The sequence below is a fragment of the Salvelinus namaycush genome, chromosome 20 (assembly GCF_016432855.1).
Source record: "Salvelinus namaycush isolate Seneca chromosome 20, SaNama_1.0, whole genome shotgun sequence".
In the NCBI taxonomy this organism is placed as follows: Eukaryota; Metazoa; Chordata; class Actinopteri; order Salmoniformes; family Salmonidae; genus Salvelinus; species Salvelinus namaycush.
The window spans coordinates 41,408,570-41,433,913 of NC_052326.1; the positions used below are offsets into that span (position 1 = coordinate 41,408,570).

The window sequence follows — 25,344 nt, forward strand, 5'->3', positions numbered from 1 at the left end:
GAGATGCAATGCCTTCGACCGCTGCGCCAAACTCGGGAGTATGGGTGTTGTTTATGTGTGTGAGAGAGAGAGAGTGTGTGAGAGTGTGTGTGTCTTTCGGGGGGGGGGGGGGGGGGGGCTGGACAAGGACACGGACACCGGGGGGGGGGCTGGACAAGGACACAGAGGGGAGGGATCATGCCATGGTTGAGAGACAATCACCACATGACTCAATCTACCAAATACCAGTTACCTGGCATTGACAGAGCACACTAACAATGAAACTGTTGGATTTCACAGGATACATAATCACGGTATTCCCTTACTGTGTAGATTTGTAGCTTTTTCAATCAAGGAATGTAATATACTCTGGCAGATGGATGTGAAGATAAAATATCTATGCTGTAAGTATTACACATGTATGCTCATGTAACCGCTGATTAGAATAACATACTACATATGATAGACACTGAGTGTACCAAACATTAAGAAAACCTGCTCTTTTCATGACATAGACTGACCAGGTGAATCCAGGTGAAAGCTATGATCCCTTATCGATGTCACTTGTTAAATCCACTACAATAAGTGTAGATGAAGTAGAGGAGACGGGTTAAAGAAATATTTTAAGCCTTGAGACAATTGAGACATGGGTTATGTATGTGTGCCATTCAGAGGGTGAATGTGCAAGACAAAAGATTGAGGTGCCTTTGAATGGGGTATGGTAGTAGGTGCCAGGTGCACCGGTTTGTGTCAAGAACTCTAACACTGATGGGTTTTTCACGCTCATACGTTTCCTGTGTGTATCAAGGATGGTCCACCACCCAAAGGACATCCAGCCAACTTGACACAACTGTAGGCTATTCTCTCATTCTATCATGGCTAGGCTGTCATTCATTTTTACTGTACCAGTTGAAATTGAGCAAGGCATGTCACAAATGTCTATCTAATCTTAGTTTACAGGCAGCACTTTGTTCTCTCTGTTTCCCTCAGGTAATCCCCTCAATTCTTCAACACAGGCTAGTGTCTGACATCAGGAAGTTGGCATCAGTCTAGACTTCTAACAAAGCTCAATGCCAGGAAATAGGACTTGCTCAACTTGATTTTAGGACTTGCTCAACTTGTTTTCCATGTGTCGGCAGAAACACAGAGGCGTGCTGATGGGGTTGTGTGTGGACATATCTGACAACAGTTGATAATCACAGATGAAGAAAACAAGTGCTTGAGGATCCAAGTGGTACAAACCTCTGAATGTGTCAAATTTGAGGAAAATTATGAAAGCAATGTTTTTGTGGTGGTCGCTTGCAATCCTTCTCTTGATCCTGATTTTCGCTTCAGCTTTGGAGTTGGAAATGCTTGACTATAAGAGTGAACACTTCACCTGCTCAAAGGTAATAAACGAATGATCATGATAACGAGAGGTCAACAATCAAGGTGTGTGTGAGAGAAAGAGAGAGAGAGGGAGAGAGTTAAGGAGTCTGAGACAGAAATGAGTGAGAGGAAAGACAGAGATGGGAACGGAACAGAGAAAGTGTGCCTCAAAAGAAAAAAACGTTGAATTCTTTCCAAATAATAAACATTTTTGAAAATTAACAAATGTACGGAAAGATCCGTGCAAAGGCCAAATTACAGAGGAATAACTTTTTGAGGCTATTAAATCCTTTCAGTCTGGAAAATCCCCAGGGCTTGATGGCATACCAATAGAGGTATATCAATATACTACATTATTTTATTTTTTAACCTTTATTTAACTAGGCAATTCAGTTAAGAACAAATTCTTATTTACAATGATGGGTTAACAGGGGGTTAACTGCATTGTTCAGGGCAGAATGACAGATTTTTACCATGTCAGCTCGGGGATTCGATCCAGCAACCTTTCGGTTACTGACCTAATTCTCTAACCACTAACCCTAATCCTTTTGTTTAGTTGTTAGATTGTTCCATTGTTAGCTTGTTTTAACTACTCCTATATAAATGGTGGTCTATCATGTACTCAGCAGGAAGGTCTGATTTCACTATTATTAAAACAAGACCCAGATGGCAAATATAAAGATCCAGTCTATCTAAAAAACTGGAGGTCTCTTACACTTCAATGTTGTGATGCAAAAATACTAGCAAAATGCATAGCACTCAGAATTAAAAAGGTTTTACCAGGTATTGTTCATCCTGATCATACAGGTTTTTTACATGGATGATACATTGGAGATAATATACGACAACTACTAGAAATAATAGAACATCATGAAACATCTAAGAGGCCAGGCCTGGTACTTATAGCTGATTTTGAAAAGTCCTTTGATAACGAAAGACTGGAATTTACTTATAAATGCCTGAATTTGAAACATTTTAGTGATTCTCTTATAAAATGTGTAAAAGTAATGTATAGCAACCCTAGGTGTAAAATAGTAAATAGTGGCTACTTCTCAGAGAGTTTTCAATTGTCAATAGGAGTTAAACAAGGGTGTCTGCTGTCACAATATCTATTTGTTTTGGCCATCGAAATGCTAGCTATTAAAATCAGATCCAATCACAACATTAGAGGATTAGAAATCCAAGGCTTAACAACAAAGTTTTCCATGTATGCCGATGACTCAAGTTTTATATTAAGTCCGCAAGCTAGATCCCTGCAATGTCTCATTGAAGATAACTTTTCTGGACTCTATGGACTAAAACCTAATTATGATGTGTACAATATTACGTATTGGATCTTTAAAAAATACAACTTTTACATTACCCTGCAGTTTACCTATAAAATGGGCTGATGGTGAAGTAGACATACTTGGTATTCATATCACAAAATATATAAATGAGCTCTCCAAAATTAATTTCAATAGAAAACATGGAGAGGTAAATATCTGTCTATTTATGGAAAAATTGCCCTGATTAACTCCTTAGTCATATTTCAGTTTATTCACTTACTTATGGTGCTGCCTACTCCTGATGATACATTTTTTCAAATCATATGAGCAAAAAATATTTAATTTTATCTGGAACGCTAAACCAGACAAAATAAAGTGTGCCTATCTATATAATGAATATGAATTGGGTGGGTTGAGATTATTAAATAGAAAAGCACTAAACCTCTCTCTAAAAGCTTCACTTATTCAAAAGTTTTACTTGAACCCTAAATGGTTTTCCAGCAGATTACTAAGAAAAGCTCATCCATTGTTTAAAAATGGCCATTTTGCCTTTGTGCAGATTGCCATGTCTCATTTTCGATTAATTGAAAATTATACTTTTTTCAAAGTATCTCACTTTTTCAAAAAAGCATTTTGCAGAGCTGGCTACAATTTCAATTTCATCCCCCTGAAAAGACAGAACAAATATTACAACAAATATTATGGCTGAACTCAAATATGCTGGTTGATAAAATACCTGTATTTATGGGAAAGATGTTTGAAAAGGGTATTTTGTTCTTAAATTATATTGGAAATTGTAATGGTAGAGTTATGTCTTTCATGGAGTTCAGAATTGTATGGGAAGGTCTGCTCAATCCAAGAGTACAACCAACTGAATACAGTATTACCCCAAAAATGGAGGAGGCACGTGGCAGCGGGAGGAGGTAGGGAACTGGTCTGTCTGCCCAATATAAAGGATCAAAACTGGCGGAGGAATAAAAATAGCATAAATAGGAAAGTATACCAGTTTCATTTGAGGACCAGGATGTTGACAACTGTGCCATACAGATTGCAAAATAGTTGGGAAGAGATTTTTGATGTACCGATTCCATGAGTTGATATATAAAACAAATATAATTTTTTTTGAAATTCTTTCGATTTTTTTTGTAAATTATACATGTATAAGAACTGTATGAACATACTTTCATAATATTTTATTGTCATATTTTTTTAACTTGTCCATAAAGCATATGTTTTGTCCATTTGCAATATGATTTCATAGGATTTCAAAGTCCAAGTCAAAAGTCAGTGAACCATCGCCAAATGCCATAAGAAATGTCCAAATACAATATGAAAGTATTGAATGTGCCAAATCAGGATGTTATGTCCATTTGCCGTGTACCATCATAGGAAGTCGGTTTCCAAACCTAAAAGTCAGTGAACCATGTCCAAATGGCATTTATACTGCCCAAATGATATATATCACTATGTTAAGTCATGAATCAACCTAGATGGTCTATTTGTCATGTATGATGAGGGAGAAGTGGGACTCCGTTGTTTTTTAACAATTTAAAAATAAACGTCCAAAATGACCCCTATTGGATGGGCACGGGTGGGGGGTGCTCCCTACCCAACCGTAGACTCCTTGCACCCCCCTAAAGGCATTAACTTCTTATGGCTGCAGGGGCAGTATTGAGTAGCTTGGATGAAAGGTGCACAGAGGTGACCAGAGTAAACAGCCTGCTCCTCAGTCATAGTTGCTAAAATATGTATATTATTATTGTTATTGGATAGAAAACACTCTGAAGTTTCTAAAACTGTTTGAATTATGTCTGTGAGTATAACAGAACTCATATGGCAGGCAAAAACCTGAGAAAAAATACAAACAGGAAGTGGAAATTCTGAGGCTGGTTGATTTTCAACCAAGATCCTATTGAAATCACAGCGAGATATGGATGAGTTTGCACTTCCTACGGCTTCCACTAGATGTCAACAGTCTGTAGAACCTTGTCTGATGCCTCTACTGGGAAGGGGGGCAGAATGAGAGGGGAATTAGTCAGGTCTGCCATGACCTGACCATTCTTTGACCATGCGCGTTCACATGAGAGGGAGCTCTGTTCCATCGCTCATCTGAAGTCAATGTAATTCTCCGGTTGGAATGTTATTCAAGATTTATGTTTAAAACAATACATCATTTGACATGTTTCTACTGACTGTTATGGAACTTTTGGACATTTCGTCAGGTTTTAGTGAACGCGCTTCCTGACGTTGGCTTTGTTTACCAAACACTCTACAAAAATAGCTATTTGGACATAAAACATGGACATTACCGAACAAAACAAACAATTCTTGTGGAAGTGGGAGTCCTGGGAGTGCACTCCAACGAAGATCAGCAAATGTAAATTAAGATTTATAATGCTTTTTATGAGTTTTGTTGACTGCACAATTTGGCGGGTAACTGTATGGCTTGCTTTTGTGGCTGAACGCTGTTTTCAGATTATTGAATATTGTGTTTTGCCGTAAAGCTTTTTGAAATCTGACACAGCGGTTGCATTATGAACAAGTGTATCTTTAATTCTATGTAAAACATGTATCTTTCATCAAAGTTTATGATGAGTATTTCTGTTATTTGACTTGGCTCTCTGTAATTACTCCGGATATTTTGGAGGCATTTCTGAACATGGCGCCAATGTAAACCGAGATTTATGGATATAAATATGCACATTATCGAACAAAACATAAATGTATTGTGTAACATGATGTCCTATGAGTGTCATCTGATGAAGATTATCAAAGGTTAGTGATTAATTTTATCTCTATTTCTGCTTTTGTGTGACTATCTTTGGCTGGGGAAAATAGCTGTGTTTTTTGGATTTGGTGGTGATCGAACATAAATATATGTTGTGTTTTCGCTGTAAAACATTTTAAAAATCGGACACGATGGGTAGATTAACAAGATGTTTATCTTTCATTTGCTGTATTGGACTTGTGAAAGTTACATATTTCAAAAAAATATTTTTGAATTTCGCGCGCTGCCTTTTCAGCGGAATGTTGTGGGTGTTCCGCTAGCGGAACCCCTGGGCGAGAAAGGTTAATGGCTGTGATAGGAGAAAACTAAGGATTGATCACCAAAATTGTAGTTACTCCACAATACTAATTTAATTGACAGAATGAAAAGAAGGAAGCCTGTACTGAAAAATTACAGCACATTTCTGGGATGATTTTCTCTTAACAGCTAATCAGTTTTGACAGTTGATACATATGTTTGATATCGTTATGAAGCTTAAAATCTTCTCTTTTATACAGTATATATAGCTTAATCTACCCATCGTGTCCGATTTAAAAAATGCTTTTCAGCGAAAACACAACATATGATTATGTTAGATCACCACCAAGTTCAAAAACACACAGCCATTTTCCCAGCCAAAGATAGGAGTCACAAAAACAGAAATAGAGATACAATTAATCACTAACCTTTGATGATCTTCATCAGATGACACTCATAGGACATCATGTTACACAATACATATATTTTTTGTTCGATAATGTGCATATTTATATCCCAAAATCTTAGTTTACATTGGCGCCATGTTCAGAAATGCCTCCAAAATATCCGGAGAAATTGCAGAGAGCCACATCTAATAACAGAAATACTCATCATACACTTTGATGAAAGATACATGTTTTACATATAATTAAAGATACACTTGTTCTTAATGCAACAGCTGTGTCAGATTTCAAAATAACTTTACGGAAAAAGCACACTATGCAATAATCTGAGACGGCGCTCAGATAAAAACAACATTCTCCGCCATGTTAGAGTCAACAGAAATACAAAATTACATCATAAATATTCCCTTACCTTTGATAATCTTCATCAGAATTCACTCCCAGGAATCCTAGTTCGACAATAAATTGTTGTTTTGTTCGATAATGTCAATTATTTATGTCCAAGTAGCTACTTTTGCTAGCGCGTTTAGTACACATATCCAAACGCTCGTGCAAGTCACGCATAACGTCGGACGAAAACATAAAAAAGTTATATCACAGGTCGAATAAACTTGTCAAACTAAGTAGAGAATCAATCTTCAAGATGTTGTTATCATATAAATCCAATAACGTTCCAACCGGAGCATTCCTTCCTGTCTGTAGAAGTTATGGAGCGCAAGGCGATATCATGAGGAATGCGCATGACCAGGAACTGGCAATCTGCCAGACCACTAACTCATTCCCCTCTCATCCGGCCCCACAACACAGTATAAACTTCATTCAACGTTCTACCGACTGTTGACATCTATTGGAAGGCGTAGGAAGTTTAAACAAATCCATATCTTCCTGGGATTTGAATAGGCGATGAGTTGAAAAACAACCAGCCTCAGAATTTCCACTTCCTGTTTGGAAGTTTGCCTGCCATATGAGTTCTGTTATACTCACAGACATAATTCAAACAGTTTTAGAAACGTCAGAGTGTTTTCTATCCAATAGTAATACTAATATGCATATATTAGCATCTGGGACAGAGTATGAGGCAGTTCAATTTGGGCACGCTATTCATAGAAAGTGAAAATGCTGCCCCCTATCCCTAAAAAGTTAAATGTATGTTGTGGTCTATGCGACTGATAATGATGGAGCAAGTTACATATGTTTTACACATTTGTAATAAACCAGTTTTTCTCATGTTCGTTCAACAATGACCTGCTAATTGCAAAGGAAAATGCTTTAAGGCTTGTAAATTACATCCATTAATCTATCCTTCTGGATGATATCAATTTTGTCAGGTTATTGTGTATGCTAGCAAGTTAACTTCATTAATGACAGTGGCAAACTATGTAAACACAACCATAAGCACTGCATATCCACAGAGAGGAAGAGGTGACTATCTCTGATATACAAAAACATTTTTAAGGCAATATGCATGTGCAAACTATGAAATTTGCTCAATGAAATGAATGTAGCTAGCACCATAGGTAATATACAGTGCTTGCTCTTTCCATCAACAGTGAAAAGAGTCAGGAATGTGATTTGAATGCGTTTCAATGAAGGGGAAGGTAGGCACTGCATCTGGCAATCAGTGATGCATACCCTGGCACCTCTCCTGAGTGTTTCTTATGCAGTTTTCGCAAATGTTGGTATTTTCAGCGTACAAACCACCAGAATCATTGAGAGAAAACATTAGATATTTGTTTGTTGTTGTGAAAATTTATTTTTTATTATATTTTTTATTTGGATTTTCACAACAGTTATTTTGATTCGATTATCACAGGATAGGCACTGGCTAACTTGCCTACCCTGACTGCACGTCACTGGGTTGAACACAGTAGGGTACTTATCGGTAGGTATGTAGTTACTGTGTATGTATGGATGAATAGAGTATAATACTGCATACAACAACGGTAGTTGTGTAGTGACTGTTTACCTTGTTTCTCATCAGGGTCTCTCTAACTGCACAGTGAAGGCAGGTGCTGTGGTTCTGATCCCAAAGTGTCCTGTCGATGACATGGGTCTGAAGGTGCAGCCAGTGCTGTGCTGCAGACAGGGCACAGCATGCAGACCCTGCCTACACATTCACCTTGACATCCAGCTCAGAAACCACCAGACAGGTTGTGTGAACCCTCTAAACCCCATTTTTTATGCTGCTGTTAAAATTGATAAAGACAACAGTTTGGTAGAGTGCACCCGTATTAGCTTGTAACGCATGGTTTATTTAAAATACTCTCATCTTGTGTCAGTAAGTCATGCTATCCTCACTCCTGCAGCCTACTGGGTTCTCTGTGTTTCAGCATCATATGTGAATGTATGTTACAACGTACCAGAGCTAGAAATTGACATTTGCAAGATTCTGGAGTTCACAGTGATCCTTGCTGCTCTGGATGGGCAAGCTACATCCAAGGTACATTCCATATGTGTGTGTGTGTGTGTGTGTGCGTGTGTGTGCGTGTGTGCATGCTTGCATGTGTATGTGTGCATACGTGTGTGTGTGTGTGTGTGTGTGTGTGTGTGTGTGTGTGTGTGTGTGTGTGTGTGTGTGTGTGTGTGTGTGTGTGTGTGTGTGTGTGTGTGTGTGTGTGTGTGTGTGTGTGTGTGTGTGTGTCCATGCGTAGGTGCATGTGTGTGTGTGTTTTGTGATTCATTTCTATGTTCATATACACCCAGCAGGCATGGCTGTCACTGCTGCTTAAAGATAATGCAGTGTCCTTCAACAGTCAGGTGACTGTGTATGTTTGTTCCAACCACTCTAAAGTGGTGCTTCCCTCAGTGGATGAAGGTATTGCATTTCCCATAGTGATCTAACATTTTATGTAATTGCTTTGACTGTCAATACATATTTATTAGTAATTGATCCTCTGAAATTTTGAGATCTGATAATTATTTGTCCTATCTTCCCTTAGTGTGCTCATCTGCTGCACAGGGGGTTGTAGAAGAGTGTGACGGTGAGTTACATGCTCTATGTTCTACATTTGTTTGTTTCTATGGTTCCTATGTTGTTATTACCATATAAATAGAATTACTAGAATGGGTATCTAGTCAGGAGTGTAACCATAGGAGTAAAGCAAGAAGTAAAATCAGAAAGCACTGTACAGCATTCAATCGGGTTCCATTTCTATTCTACTCATTCTAATTCTATGGTTATTACATCTCCTGAGTCCTGTGTGCAGATATATTGGTCTTACTTTAATATTGGTCTCACTTTAATGGATCGTCCTCTATAGATGATTAACCCATAAGAGTCTAAGCCCTGCCTAAGCCGGGGGAGGGGGGGTTCTACTAATGTCACGATCGTCTTTGGGAGAGAGATTGGACCAAGGCGCAGCGCGTGAAAAATACATCTTCTCTTTATTTTAAGAAGAAAAATGAAACAAAACAACAAACAGACGACCGTGAAGCTAACAAAAGACTAAGTGCAAACATGCAACATAGACACAGACAATTACCCACAAAAAAGCTAAAGCCTATGGTTGCCTTAAATATGGCTCCCAATCAGAGACAACCATAACCAGCTGTCTCTAATTGAGACCCAATTCAGGCAACCATAGACTTTCCTAAACACCTACACTGAACACTAAACCATCTACTCTACTAAACCCCCTAAACCATACAACACCCTAGACAATACAAAAACACACAAACTTCCCCATGTCACACCCTGACCTAACTAAAATAATAATGAAAACAAAGATAACTAAGGCCAGGGTGTGACAACTAAGCTATATGGAATTGTTTTAAGAAGGTCATACCAAGGATCATTTAGCTATTTGATTTAGAATTGTAAGACCCCTTGAAGTATATATATTTTTTATATATTACAAAATAATTTGATGAAAAAAGATTTTTGGCCTTCCTGCTACTAGCCCTTACAAACGGATTGAATAACAGATTCATTACATGGAACAGATAGCCCCCCCCAAAATATTCAAAAGGAAGTTTTAACTGAAGTGTGTGTTCTATATCTGAGAGATATAAGAAAGATCAGGAGGTATATATATATAGTGGGGCAAAAAGGTATTTAGTCAGCCACCAATTGTGCAAGTTCTCCCACTTAAAAAAATGAGAGAGGCCTGTAATTTTCATCATAGGTACACTTCAACTATGACAGACAAAATGAGAAAAAAATATCCAGAAAATCACATTGTAGGATTTTTTATGAATTTATTTGCAAATTATGGTGGAAAATAAGTATTTGGTCAATAACAAAAGTTTATCTCAATACTTTGTTATATACCCTTTGTTGGCAATGACAGAGGTCAAACGTTTTCTGTAAGTCTTCACAAGGTTTTCACACACTATTGCTGGTATTTTGGCCCATTCCTCCATGCAGATCTCCTCTAGAGCAGTGATGTTTTGGGGCTGTTGCTGGGCAACATGGACCTTCAACTCCCTCCAAAGATTTTCTATGGGGTTGAGATCTGGAGACTAGCTAGGCCACTCCAGGACCTTGAAATGCTTCTTACGAAGCCACTCCTTCGTTGCCCGGGCGGTGTGTTTGGGATCATTGTCATGCTGAAAGACCCAGCCACGTTTCATCTTCAATGCCCTTGCTGATGGAAGGAGGTTTTCACTCAAAATCTCATGATACATGGCCCCATTCATTCTTTCCTTTACACGGATCAGTCGTCCTGGTCCCTGTGCAGAAAAACAGCCCCAAAGCATGATGTTTCCACCCCCATGCTTCACAGTAGGTATGGTGTTCTTTGGATGCAACTCAGCATTCTTTGTCCTCCAAACACGACGAGTTGAGTTTTTACCAAAAAGTTATATTTTGGTTTCATCTGACCATATGACATTCTCCCAATCTTCTTCTGGATCATCCAAATGCTCTCTAGCAAACTTCAGACGGGCCTGGACATGTACTGGCTTAAGCAGGGGGACACGTCTGGCACTGCAGGATTTGAGTCCCTGGCGGCGTAGTGTGTTACTGATGGTAGGCTTTGTTACTTTGGTCCCAGCTCTCTGCAGGTCATTCACTAGGTCCCTGGGATTTTTGCTCACCGTTCTTGTGATCATTTTGACCCCACGGGGTGAGATCTTGCGTGGAGCCCCAGATCGAGGGAGATTATCAGTGGTCTTGTATGTCTTCCATTTCCTAATAATTGCTCCCACAGTTGATTTCTTCAAACCAAGCTGCTTACCTATTGCAGATTCAGTCTTCCCAGCCTGGTGCAGGTCTACAATTTTGTTTCTGGTGTCCTTTGACAGCTCTTTGGTCTTGGCCATAGTGGAGTTTGGAGTGTGACTGTTTGAGGTTGTGGACAGGTGTCTTTTATACTGATAACAAGTTCAAACAGGTGCCATTAATACAGGTAACGAGTGGAGGACAGAGGAGCCTCTTAAAGCTTTTTCCGTAAAGCTTTTTTGAAATCTGACACAGCGGTTGTATTAAGGAGAAGTATATCTTTAATTCCATGCATAACACTTGTATTTTCATCAACATTTATGATGAGTATTTCTGTTAAATTGATGTGGCTCTCTGCAAAATCACCTGATGTTTTGGAGGCAAAACATTACTGAAGATAACGCGCCAATGTATACTGAGATTTTTGGATATAAATATGAACTTTATCGAACAAAACATACATATATTGTGTAACATGAAGTCCTTTGAGTGTCATCAGATGAAGATCATCAAAAGATAGTGATTACTTTTATCTCTATTTCTGCTTTTTGTGACTCACTTTGGCTGGAAAAATGGCTGTGTTTTTCTGTGACTAGGTACTGACCTAACATAATCAGATGGTGTGCTTTCGTCGTAAAGCCTTTTTGAAATCGGACACTGTGGTGGGATTAACAACAAGTTTATCTTTAAAATGGTGTAAAATACTTGTATGTTTGATTTCTGTTGTTTGAATTTGGTGCCCTGCACTTTCACTGGCTGTTGTCAAGTCGATCCCGTTAACGGGATCTCAGCCGATCTCAGCCGTAAGAAGTTAATGAGACGCGGTGTGATCATAACAACATACAGGAACTCGAGTCCTTTTGTTCACCTGACCTAGAATTCCTTACAATCAAATACCGACCGCATTATCTACCAAGATAATTCTCTTCGATTATAATCCCAGTCGTGTATATCCCCCCCAAGCAGACACATCGATGGCCCTGAAAGAACTTCACTGGACTCTATGTAAACTGGAAACCATATATCCTGAGGCTGCATTTATTGTAGCTGGGGATTTTAACTTTTTATGGCTGCAGGGGCAGTATTGAGTAGCTCTGTTTAAGGTGCCCATTTCAAACGGCCTCGTACTCAATTCTTGCTCGTACAATATGCATATTATTGTTATTATTGGATAGAAAACACTCTAGTTTCTATAGCCGTTTGAATTATGTCTCTGAGTGGAACAGAACTCATTCTACAGCACTTTTCCTGATATGGAGTGAGATTTCAGAAATGTTGGCCTCTGGTCCCAGGTCAGTTTTAAAGTCCCTGTAAATCCTATGAGGATACAAACACTGCCCACGCCTTCCTCTAGATGTCAGTAAGAGGTGACAATTTGAATGGAGTCGATTGCGCAATCAGGGCCTGTATAAAAGGCCAAAGACCGGATGTACCGTTCTTTTCCTGCTGCGCCTGACGCACGATGGACGTTGGACCTGCTCTCTTTCCAAGCTTGGGTTTAGCCACTTATATATCGCCGGTCATGTTTTTACTCGTTATAGGTGTTAAAAACATCATAAGGTAGTTAATTTAAACCGTTTTATAGCAATTTATATCCGTTTAGTGCGATTTTGAGGCAATTCTTGGTGATGCACTTTGAAGCGCCGGGCACGTTTCCAGTACCGGTCGAACGTTAGTGGGCATTTCGACGGACAAGAGGACATCTTTCGACCAAAAGAAGATTAGACCCAAGAAAGGATACATTGCCCAAGATTCTGATGGAAGATCACCTCATAGTAAGAAATATTTAAGATGATAAATCGTTGTTCTGTCGAAAAATGTTAAACGCATATTCCGCCATTTTCTTTGGTATAGCTTCGCTTGGCGAACCCTGTATTGCACAGTAAGGATAATTTTAGAAATGTAATTCAGCGATTGCATTAAGAACTAATTTGTCTTTCGATAGCTGTCCAACTTATATTTTTTTAGTCAAGTTTATGAATAGTTAATCATGAGACAAGATCACTGTCAAATATGGCGCCCGACATTTTCAGGCTAGTTTTGCTAGTATTGTCATTGTATAACCACGTTTTTTTGTGGCTAAATATGCACATTGTCGAACAAACTCTATATGTATGTTGTAATATGATGTTACAGGAGTGTCATCGGAAGAATTCTGAGAAGGTTAGTGAAAAAATTAATATATTTTGGCGATGATTACGTTATCGCTCTCTTTGGCTTGAATCAATGCTCTGGTAACGTTTGCACATGTGGTATGCTAATATAACGATTTATTGTGTTTTCGCTGTAAAACACTTAGAACATCTGAAATATTGTCTGAATTCACAAGATCTGTGTCTTTCCATTGCTGTGAGCTGTGTATTTTTAAGAAATGTTTTATGATTAGTAATTAGGTAATACACGTTGCTCTCTGTATTTATTCTAGTCGAGTTGTGATGGTGGGTGCAATTGTAAACTATGATTTATACCTGAAATATGCACATTTTTCTAACAAAACCTATCCTATACAATAAATATGTTATCAGACTGTCATCTGATGAGGTTTTTTCTTGGTTAGTGGCTATCAATATCTTTATTTGGCCGAATTTGTGATAGCACCTGATGGAGTAAGAAACTGATGGAGTTAGAAAAGTGGTGTCTTTTGCTAACGTGGTTAGCTAATAGATTTACATATTTTGTCTTCCCTGTAAAACATTTTAAAAATCTGAAATGGTGGCTTTATTCACAAGATCTGTATCTTTCATTTGGTGTCTTGGACTTGTGATTTAATGATATTTAGATGCTACTATTTAATTGTGACGCTATGCTAGCGATGCTAATCAGTGTGGGGGGGGTGGGGGGATGTTGTCATAGGTGTACCGACCTCGGGCTTGCAGCCATAAGAGGTTTTAACAAGGATAATCTGAAAACAAGGCTCCCTAATTTTTGTCAGCATATCGAATGCACGACCCGGGCTGGCAAAACCCTGGATGATTGTTACTCTAACTTCCGCGATGCATACAAAGCCCTCCCCCGCCCACCTTTCGGAAAATCTGACCACAATTCCGTTTTGTTGCTCCCAGCCTATAGACAGAAACTAAAATAGGAAACGCCCGTGCTCAGGTCTGTATGACGCTGGTCCGACCAATCGGATTACACGCTTCAAGATTGCTTCGATCACGTGGACTGGGATATGTTCTGCATAGCGTTGGACAATAACATTGATGAATACGCTGATTCGGTGAGCGAATTTATTAGCAAGTGCATCGGTGATATTGTACCCACAGCGACTATTACAACTTTCCCCAACCAGAAACCGTGGATTGATGGCAGCATTAGCGCAAAACTGAAAGCACGAACCATTGCTTTTAATTAGGGCAAGACGACCGAAAACGTGACCGAATACAAACAGTGTAGCTACTCCCTCCGCAAGGCAATCAAACAAGCTAAGCGTCAGTATAGAGACAAAGTAGAGTCGCAGTCCAACGGCTCAGACACGAGAGGTATGTGGCAGGGTCTACAGTCAATCACGGACTACAAAAAGAAAACCAGCCCCGTTGCGGACCACGATGTCTTGTTCCCAGACAAACTAAACAACTTCTTTGCTCGCTTTGAGGTCATTACAGAGCCACCGACACGGCCCGCTACCAAAACCTGCGGGCTCTCCTTCACTGCAGCCAACGTGAGTAAAACATTTAAACGTGTTAACCTTCGCAAGACTGTCGGCCCAGACAGCATCCCTAGCCGCGTCCTCAGATCATACGCAGACCAGCTGGCTGGTGTGTTTACGGACATATTCAATCAATCCTTATCCCAGTCTGCTGTTCCCACATGCTTCAAGAGGGCCACGACTGTTCCTGTTTCCAAGAAAGCTAAGGTAACTGAGCGAAATGACTATCGCCCTGCAGCACTCACTTCCGTCATCATGAAGTGCTTTGAGAGACTAGTCAAGGACCATATCACCTCCACCCTACCTGACACCCTAGACCCACTCCAATTTCCCTACCGCCCCTATAGGTCCACAGACGACACAATTGCAACCACACTGCCCTAACCCATCTGGACAAGAGGAATACCTATGTAAGAATGCTGTTCATAAACTACAGCTCAGCATTTAACATCATAGTGCCCTCCAAACTCGTCATTAAGCACGAGACCCTGGGTCTCGACCCTACTCTGCACAACTGGGTCCTGGACTTCCTGACGGGCCGCCCCCAGGTGGTGAGGGTAGGAAAGAACATCTCCACTCCGCTGATCCTCAATACTGAGGCCCCACAAGGGTACGTTCTCAGCCCTCTCCTGTACTCCCTGTTCACCCATGCCTGCATGGCCATGCACGCCTCCAACTCAATCATCAAGTTTGCAGACGACACTACAGTGGTAGGCTTGATTACCAACAACGACGAGACGGCCTACAGGGAGGAGGTGAGGGCCCTCGGAGTGCGGTGTCAGGAAAATAACCTCACACTCAATGTCAACAAAACAAAGGAGATGATCGTGGACTTCAGGAAACAGCAGAGGGAGCAGCCCCCTATCCACATCAACGGGACAGTAGTGGAGGTGGAAAGTTTTAAGTTCCTCTGTGTACACATCACGGACAAACTGAAAGGGTCCACCCACACAGACAGCTTGGTGAAGAAGGTGCAGCAGCGCCTCTTCAACCTCCGAAGGCTGAAGACATTAGGCTTGTCACCAAAAACACTCACAAACTTCTACAGATGCACAATCGAGAGCATTCTGTCGGGCTGTATCACCGACTGGTACGGCAACTGCTCCGCCCACAACCGTAAGGTTCTCCAGAGGGTAGTGAGGTCTGCACAACACATCACCGGGGGCAAACTACCTGCCGTCCAGGACACCTACACCACCCGATGTCACAGGAAGGCCAAAAATATCATCAAGGACAACAACCACCCGAGCCACTGCCTGTTCACACCGCTATCATCCAGAAGGCGAGGTCAGTACAGGTGCATCTAAGCTGGGACCGAGAGACTGAAAAACAGCTTCTATCTTAAGGCCATCAGACTGCTAAACAGCCATCACTGACATTGAGTGGCTGCTGCCAACATACTGACTCAAAGCTCTAGCCACTTTAACTTCTTAGTGCCATCCCTCCGCTAGCAGAACCCCTTGCCAACAGCCAGTGAAATTGCAGGGCGCGAAATTCAAACAACAGAAATCTCATAATTAAAATTTCTCAAACATACAAGTATTAGACACCATTTTAAAGATAAACTTCTCGTTAATCCAACCACAGTGTCCGATTTCAAAAAGGCTTTTTGGCGAAAGCACAACATATCATTATGTTAGGTCAGCACCTAGTCAAAGAAAGCACACAGCCATTTTCCAACCAAAGAGAGGAGTCACAAAAAGCAGAAATAGAGATAAAATGAATCACTAACCTTTGATATTCTTCATCAGATGACACTCCCGGGACAACATGTTACACAATTCATGTATGTTTTGTTCGATCAAGTTCATATTTATATTCAAAAACCTCGATTTTTCATTTGGCTTTGCCTCCAAAACATCCCGTGAATTTGCACAGAGCCACATCAATTTACAGAAATACTCATAATAAACTTTGATAAAAGATACAAGTATTATGCACAGAATTATAGATATACTTCTCTTTAATGCAACCGCTTTGTCAGATTTCAAAAAAGCTTTGCGGAAAAAGCAAACCATGCAATAATCTGAGTACGGCGCTCAGAGACCAAAACAAGCCAAACAGATACCCGCCATGTTGTGGAGTCAACAGAAGTCAGAAATACCATTATAAATATTCACTTACCTTTGATGATCTTCATCAGAATGCACTCCCAGGAATCCCAGTTCCACAATAAATGTTTGTTTAGTTCCTTAAAGTCCATAATTTATGTCCAAATACCTCCTTGTTGTTCGCGCCTTGAGTTCACAAATCCAAATTCATGACGCTTGATCACTAGGTCCAGGCGAAAAGTCAAAAAGTTCCATTACAGTCCGTAGAAACATGTCAAACGATGTATAGAATCAATCTTTAGGATGTTTTTAACATAAATCTTCAATAATGTTCCAACCGGAGAATTCCTTTGTCTTTAGAATTGCAATGGAACTCAGGTCGCTCTCACGTGTCCACGCGTGATCAGCTCATGGCAATCTGGCAGACCTGTTACTCAATCAGCTCTCATTTGCCCCTACTTCACAGTAGAAGCCTCAAACAAGCTTCTAAAGACTGTTGACATCTAGTGGAAGCCTTAGGAAGTGCAATATGACCCCATAGACACTGTATATTCGATATGCAATGAGTTGAAAAACTACAAACCTCAGATTTCCCACTTCCGGGTTGGATTTTTCTCAGGTTTTCGCCTGCCATATGAGTTCTGTTATACTCACAGACATCATTCAAACAGTTTTAGAAACTTCAGATTATTTTCTATCCAAATCTACTAATAATATGCATATCTTAGCTTCTGGGCCTGAGTAGCAGGCTGTTTACTCTGGGCACCTTATTCATCCACGCTACTCAATACTGCCCCCAGCCATAAGAAGTTAATCATAAGGCATACACCCCGCCCTTCTTCTTACCAGAGAGATGTTTGTTTCTGTCGGCGTGATGCGTGAAGTAACCAGGTGGCTGTACCGACTCTGATAACGTATCCTGAGTAAGCCATGTTTCGGTGAAACAAAGAACGTTACAATCTCTGCTGTCTCTCTGAAAGGCAACCCTTGCTCGGATTTCGTCTACCTTGTTGTCAAGAGACTGGACATTGGCGAGTAGTATACTCGTCTGCCCCTTCTGCGGCTCTGTCGTTTTGGGTCGTCGGCTGGGATCCGATCCACTGTCCTGGGTGGTGGACCAAACAGAGGATCCGCTTGGGAAAGTCGTATTCCTGGTCGTAATGTTGGTGTGTTGACGTTGCTCTTTTATCCAATAGTTCCTCCCGGCTGTATGTAATAAAACGTAAGATTTCCTGGGGTAACAATGTAAGAAATAATACATAAAAAAACGAAATACTGCATAGTTTCCGAGGAACGCGAAGCGAGCAACGGAAGTCTAGGAATGCCTTGATATTCTCCAAATTTCATGATACCATGCACACATTCAAGGCACCCAGTACCAGAGGCAGCAAAGCAACCCCAAAACATCTCTGAACCTCCTCCATGTTTGACTGTATGGAAGGTGTTATTTTTTGTTAAGGCCTAATTTTGTTTACTGTAAACATAGAGATGGTGTGCTTTACCAAAAAGCTCTAATTTGGTCTCATCTGTCCACAGGACATTCCCTCAGAAGGATGTTGACATGTTCAGGTGTGTTTGGGGAAATTGCAGTCAGGCTTTCTTATGTCTCTCTCTCAGCAGTGGGGTCCTCCTGGGTCTCCTACCATATAACCCCCTTTCATTGAGTTGGCAACGAATGGTGCGAGTTGAAGCTGATGTACCTTGTGTCTGAAGGTCAGCTTGTGTCTGAACGTCTGTGTGGCAGTTGATCGAGGTACTTTCCTAACCATTCGAACAATCCTTCGCTGCAATCTTCAAAGTTTTCTCTTGCGGCCATGTCCAGGGAGGTTGGCTACAGTGGGATGGGTCTTAAAACTTATTGATAACATTACGTATGGTGGAAACAGGAACATCAAGGTCTCTGGAGATGGACTTGTAGCCTTGAGATTTTCCATGCTTGGCTGCAATCTTGTGTCTGATCTCCTCAGATAATGATCTAGTTTTCTTGCTCATTGCGGTACACACAGCGATACAAAACAGGAGGATGAGTCCTTTTCCCTATTCAAACTGGTTGAATTTGTGATTTTTATATTGTGGTGCATTATGTTAAAAAAGTGCAAGGGTGCTAATATTTTTGGTACTGGGGGACCTTCAAATGAGTCTTGTGACAAAACCGACATGTACGTGTTCATGAGAGTCTCACCTTTGCATAGTGGAGTCAAATTAGTGTGTAGCCCACACTGTTCGGACGCTACAGATTGGCTGTACTGACTTCAGACCCCTTCAGACGATTTTCGGGGATGTAGAGCAAAACGGAGAACACCATCGTGTTCGTGAGAGTCTCATCTTTCCATAGAGGGGTCATAATAGTTTGGACGCTACAGACGATTTTCTGAGAAGACCGATTTTCGGGATGTCTCATGGTCTGACAAACACCTCCTATGATCTGTTACCTTTCACCGCAGATGTGTAAGTGCGACATAGGCGGATGCGGTGAATTGTGAATCATCCAATGCAAAAACGGACAGATTTTTATGGGGATTTTTGTATTATGCTAATTTGATTATCGATTGCCTCCCTGTTGAAATGCAACCTCTTGTCTAGGGCTATACCAAGGATTAGAGTTAGAGTAAGGGTTAAGACTAGAGTTAGGGTTAGTGCATAATTAAAGTAGTTGAACAGTTTTGAATAGTTTGTCCGTGGCCATTTGTTCTGTTTTTCCATAATGATTCTGGTTTATTTGAAGAGAGAAAGAGACATTTTTCTGCTCTGTAATTGGCCAGTGTGTCTGTCAGTCCCCAGTTTCAGCACTCTGATTGATCAGGAAAGTCATGAGGTGAGGCTGCAAGTCAACACGGCAGATGACAGCCCCTACCCACTGGAAATGTGCCTACAACATGAAGATAACGGAGTGTGCAGGGTCCGTGTTGTACTTGGTGTTCATTTAAACTCAGTTAATATGCAACGATTTTCTCAGACTTTCACCCTTCCCAGTGATAGCATGTTGCTTGTTTTCTTACAGACCTGTAAGGAGAGTACAGTTCCACTGCACTCTGTCACCCCCTGCATGTGCTTCCAGGTACTGATTTTATTTCCCCTTACCATTTTTTAAAATTTAACTAGGCAAGTCAGTTAAGAACAAATTCTTATTTACAATGACAGCCTACCCCAGGCGACGCTGGGCCAATTGTGCACCACCTTATGGCACTCCCAATCACAGCCTGGATTTGAACTAGGGACTGTAGTGACACCTCTTGCACTGAGATGCAGTGCCTTAGACCACTGCGCCACTCAGAATCTCAATCTGGATTAGGCCTACAGTACTTTTGTCAGTAGTGCTGTTACTAGACACATCCAACTCAGTGTAAGAGACAAGGTTATCCCTTTTGTGTTGCTCTCTGTTTCTGTGTGTGTTTTTTAGTAATCGGTGTGTGTGTGTTTCAGGTGTGTGTTAATTGTGTCTGTGTTTCAGGTGGGTTTTAATCAGTGTGTGTTAATAGGGGTGTGTGTTTCAGGTGTGCTAATTGGTTGTGTGTGTGTGTGTGTGTTTCAGGTGTGGTGGAATAAAGGAGACGAGAGGTCTCATCGATCCATTAGCTGTCCCTTTAGAAACCACAGCGGTAAGAGAAGAACCATGCAGCATCCTTCTTGTTACAGCTGTGTTACACTATGACAGCAATGAATGTGGGCCATGAAGTTGATTCCCATTGCATCTATAACTCCACTATAGAGTATGGTATATTAAACCTTTATGTCTCTCCACCAGAGCTGTTGCAGAGGAATGTATGGGAGAATGTGTCAGTATCTGTGGTGCAGGGCCAAATGAACAATGGTGGTGCCATGCTATCCTGGAACCTGACTGCCCCCTGTAGGGTGGAGGCAGAAGTGTGGCCCTGCCAGAAAGAGAAAGGCTTGGACATGGACAGGTGCACAGAGCTGGTTGCCTTTAGGCAGCGTCTGTCAGATGACATATGGAGGGAAAACAGCAGGGGACACTGGGTACATATATTCAACCATTTGATTGATGCTTTTGATAATTTTTTCTGCTTTTTATTGGTGCGTCTTTAGTGACCTTTTCGTTGTTGGGATATAACATTACTGTCATCATTTGTAGCAATTGTTTGTTTTGTTTTTTACTTGTGGCTTTTTTATGGTCTGGTGAGATATGAATAAGACTTATTTTGATTGAATGATTGATACATTTGTTTTATGTTTTAGCTGATGCCCGGTGTGTTTGAGGATGTCGTACTTGGCCTTGATCTCTGTGTGATGGTAAGACACTTCTACAGGTTGACTCTCGTTGTTCCCCAGTATTGAACTGGGATCCTGTCGTATCATGATGAGAGCTCATCTTATGTTAAGTGTGTGTGTGTGTGTGTGTGTGTGTGTGTGTGTGTGTGTGTGTGTGTGTGTGTGTGTGTGTGTGTGTGTGTGTGTGCGTGCGTGCGTGCGTGCGTGCGTGCGTGCGTGCGTGCGTGCGTGCGTGCGTGCGTGCGTGCGTGCGTGCGTGCGTGCGTGCGTGCGTGCGTGCGTGCGTGCGTGCGTGCGTGCGTGCGTGCGTGCGTGCGTGCGTGCGTGCGTGCGTGCGTGTGTGTGTGTGGGGGGGGGGGGTCTCCGTCCCTCCAGGTTAAGGTAAACGGGAAGAACAGTGAGCTTGGCCCCTTCTGTCCCATTGACTGTGAGTATTTTAGGAGAGGGCTGAGGTATCATTATAAAAGTTGATATGGATCCTACTGAAACTAATACAAGTTAGATTTCCTGGCCACAGATTTTTGGTGTTTAAAAAGATGGCTGTTATGTTCGAATCTGTATCATCAATAAAGTATTTATTTGTATACTCAATAAAATACATGTTCACAGTAGGGAAGCTGGTAAGAAATTCTAGGAGGATTGGAAAATAATCATGTCTTTACTTCTCCCTCTCAGCCAGTTGGTGGCACTGGCGCTGGAGTCTGTTGGTCCTGCTCTCCCTGATGCTGGCTGTCCTAGCAGCGATTTGTCTATATTTCCTGCATGGTAAACTGAAACGTGAGTCACTCTGGTCCTTCTCCCCAACTACACACATGCAAAGGCACTGTGTGTAGAGACAAAAAGAGTCCAAAAGTGTTAAACTTGTGTTAGGTTTGTGTTGTGTTACACTGTGGTGAAGTGAGTGCTAGGCTCTTCTCATCACAGATGTGCTCTCTGCCTCCCACCAAATCAGTCTTAATAGAGAGAGAGGAGTAGTTTTAAAGGAGATCAACATGTCGAGCTAGAGTGCCCCCCGAGTGGCGCAGCGGTCTGAGGCACTGCATCGCTGTGCTTAGAGGTGTCACTACAGACCAGGGTTTGATCCCGGGCTGCATCACAACCAGCCTTGATTGGGAGTCCCATAGGACGGCGCACAATTGGCCCAGTGTTGTTAGGGGAGGGTTTGACCACGGGGGTTTTACTTTGCTCATCACGCTCTAGCGACTCCTTGTAGCTCCTGCAGGCTGAACTTGATCGTCAGTTGAACTGTGTTTCTTCTGACACATTGGTGCAGGCTGACCTCAGTCGTCAGTTGAATGGTGTTTCCTCTGACACATTAGTGCGGTTGGCTTCCGGGTTAAGTGGGCGGGTGTTAGGAAGCGTTGTTAGGTGGGTTATGTTTCAGAGGACGCATTACTCGACCTTCGCCTCACGAGCCCGTTGGGGAGTTGCAGCGATGAGACAAGATTGAAAAAATATAAAACATTTAGAGAAAGAGAATGAAGATCTTTCCTATACTACATGTATTCCTCAATGTCCCAGATTCCCCCTCCTCTCAATAGCTCCATTCATGTGTCTCTGACTGACTTGTGGGTGTTTATTACAGTTAGGAATTTTGGGGGTGGACAATGGCCCAGGGCTTTTTGTAAAGGACAAACAACTCTTACTTGAAATGACACAGGAGACTCTGTGTTACAGAACCATGTCAGTGTGTTTCACATCACATTTCTGTCTCTCCAACAGGGTGGGCATGGGAATGGTACCAGGAGGAGTGTGGTCGACGTAAGCAGGTTTCTCATACTCCAAATATACAATCTGAAAATAAAGAAGATACATATTCATCTAGCAATAATCATTGACAAAACAATGGAAAATGAATGTTTCTAACTCCCCATGCCCTTTGCCTCCCTCCCTCCTTCTCTCATTCCCTCCTTCCTTTCTTCTTTCCGTCCCTCCCTCCTTTCCTCCTCCCTCCCTCCCTCCCTCCGTCCTGCCCTCCCCTCCCTCCCTCCCTCCTGCCCTCCCTCCTTCCTTCCGTCCTGCCCTCCCTTCCCTCCATTTCTTCCCTCCCTCCTTATATCCCTCCTTCCTTTCCTTCCCTCTCTCCCTCGCTCCCTCCCTCCCTCCCTCCATCCCTCCCTCTGTAGTAGCCAACAGGGGACACATAGTGCTGCTGAGCCCGCCGAACGTGGATGGCTCTGTGTCAGAGCTGGTGTGTGAGCTCGGTTCCTCTCTGTGTGCCCAGGGCTTCAGTGTCTCTGTGGACCTGTGGAGTCGGGCTGAGCTGTGCTCTCTGGGGGCCCTGCCATGGCTGCACTCCCAGCTGCAGCACCTGGACAGTCAAGGGGTCCGGGCAATACTGGTACTGACACAGGCGGCCTGGGAGAGGACAGAGGACTGGGTCCGACAGTGGGACCAGCAGGGCCAACAGGGAAAGAATATAGTCCAGGGAGTGGAGAAGGAGGAGGGGGGTGAGGAGGTGGAGGGGGAGGATAAGGGGCTTCTCCAGGGCTTGTACTCCCCGTATGCAGATGTGTTCAGTGCCGCTCTGAGCTGCATCAAGGCAGACCACAAACTGGGCTGTGCTGGAGAGCGCTTCCTACTGGTGCACTTTGAGGCCCATTCTGCCAAGCCCCCCAGCAGTGAGAGGGGTCTCCCAGAGCTGTTCCAAGGGCTGCCCATGTTCCACCTGCCCTCCCAGAGCCAGGGGCTCCTTGCTGAGCTGGCCATGGGGCCCACAGGGCCTGAGGCTGGTATAGGTGGACATAGGGTCTGAAGGAAGCTACACAGAGACTGTCTGGGGGACTTATGACTTTGTGGAGAGACTCGGGGGGGTACCTGATTAAGGAGCTGCCTCATAAGTGTGTTGTCACTGGATAGCAGGCTGTGCCGTTACAGCAGAACAGTCACCCTGAGATCTAATCTACCCCAACCACTAAGACAATACCGGCCCCCATCATCACCACAATAACCCCAGACTTTACATTCACACTGAATACAGTGGACATGCAATGTGTTGGATGTAGAAGCCTTGTATTGTATTTGGTGATGTTATGAGGGCTTTTATTGAGCCAATACACAGTGTGTAACCTACAGTAGGCCTACACCTTCAGGAAGGACTTCTATGTGTGAACTATTATGTAGGCTAGATGAAATGTTTAACAATTGTTCTTTATTTTACTCTTAATTTATGATTTGTAGATAGAAATGTCTGAAAGGCCTATTGGAATATATGCTGGATCAAAACTCAAGATAGGACAAACCTAAATGATATGCAGTAGCCTAGAGGTTAGAGAGGCGGACCAGCAGCTGGAAGGTTCATGGTTTTAAGCCCCGGGCCGGGCAACACAAAAAAGGAACTGAACTGGCAGCTGGAAGGCTGCTGCTCTCTGATCCCATGTAACATCTTCTGTCATTGTGCCCTTAAGCAAGGCACTCTACACCCAACATTTGCTCTCCATCCAGGGGTGCTGTCCTGCTGCTGACCCGCTGCCTCTCATAGTGTGTGTGTGTGTGTCTGTGGGTGTTGAGAAAGGCAGAAGACAAATTCCTGTTCTAACCAGTGGACAATAAAGATATATTTTATTATATTCTCCTTATCTGTTTATGCATTAGTGTAGAAATTAAATGTGGAAAGCCTATGTAAATGACCTAAATAATTATTGACCAAAACATAATCTCTATCATGGACTGAATAATGCATTATTTTTTCAACGTCAAAGATGAAAAATAAATATATTTCGATACAAACAAGAATTTCTCATCACAATTTATATTGTCACTAGGAGGAAAATAGTACTTTGCAATTTCAAAAACGTTTAAAAAAAGACAACAATATCTGTGGGAAATAGCCGCGAGAGGGGTTGCGCGACAGCCAGGAATGCAGTCCCAGTCTCACACTTGTGCAGTTATAAATAACATTGATTATCTGTGTGGGTATTATAGGAACAGAGCTCCTCATTACACACCACAGACCAACAAATATTTTTTACATCAACAACATTGGAATCACTACTGAACTTATGGAATGACCTCTTATACACTATATTAGGCCCAACCTTTGGAACTCTGCTTTTCCTAGATATGGCTACTATATTTTGATCACTACATAAGAACAGAACAGGTATTATATGAACAGAAAAAAGCAGGTAATATAGGAACAGAACAGAGCAGGTATTATAGGAACAGAACAGATATTATAGGAACAGAACAGGTATTATAGGAACAGAA

General features: G+C 41.9%; 1 protein-coding gene across 7 annotated transcripts; it reads left to right on the plus strand.

The window, feature by feature from the left end:
• Positions 1–202: 202 nt before the first annotated feature.
• Positions 203–24,867, plus strand: LOC120065368 (interleukin-17 receptor C-like). 7 transcript variants are annotated; one of them, XM_039016309.1, is made up of 17 exons: positions 206–383; positions 970–1,367; positions 7,858–7,926; positions 8,026–8,194; positions 8,351–8,484; positions 8,748–8,859; positions 8,984–9,025; positions 18,442–18,474; positions 19,680–19,804; positions 19,907–19,963; positions 20,438–20,504; positions 20,651–20,883; positions 21,103–21,156; positions 21,511–21,562; positions 21,811–21,912; positions 22,858–22,896; positions 23,262–24,867. In XM_039016309.1, exons 4-17 carry the CDS (start codon positions 8,092–8,094, stop codon positions 23,888–23,890), a joined length of 1,782 nt encoding a protein of 593 aa, XP_038872237.1. In that variant the 5' UTR covers positions 206–383; positions 970–1,367; positions 7,858–7,926; positions 8,026–8,091; the 3' UTR covers positions 23,891–24,867. The 7 variants fall into 7 exon arrangements, with proteins under 7 accessions (XP_038872236.1, XP_038872237.1, XP_038872231.1 ...); XM_039016308.1 differs by lacking the exon at positions 7,858–7,926 and having other exon boundaries at positions 203–383; positions 22,858–22,904; positions 23,360–24,867; XM_039016303.1 differs by lacking the exon at positions 7,858–7,926.
• The last annotated feature ends 477 nt before the right edge of the window (positions 24,868–25,344 follow it).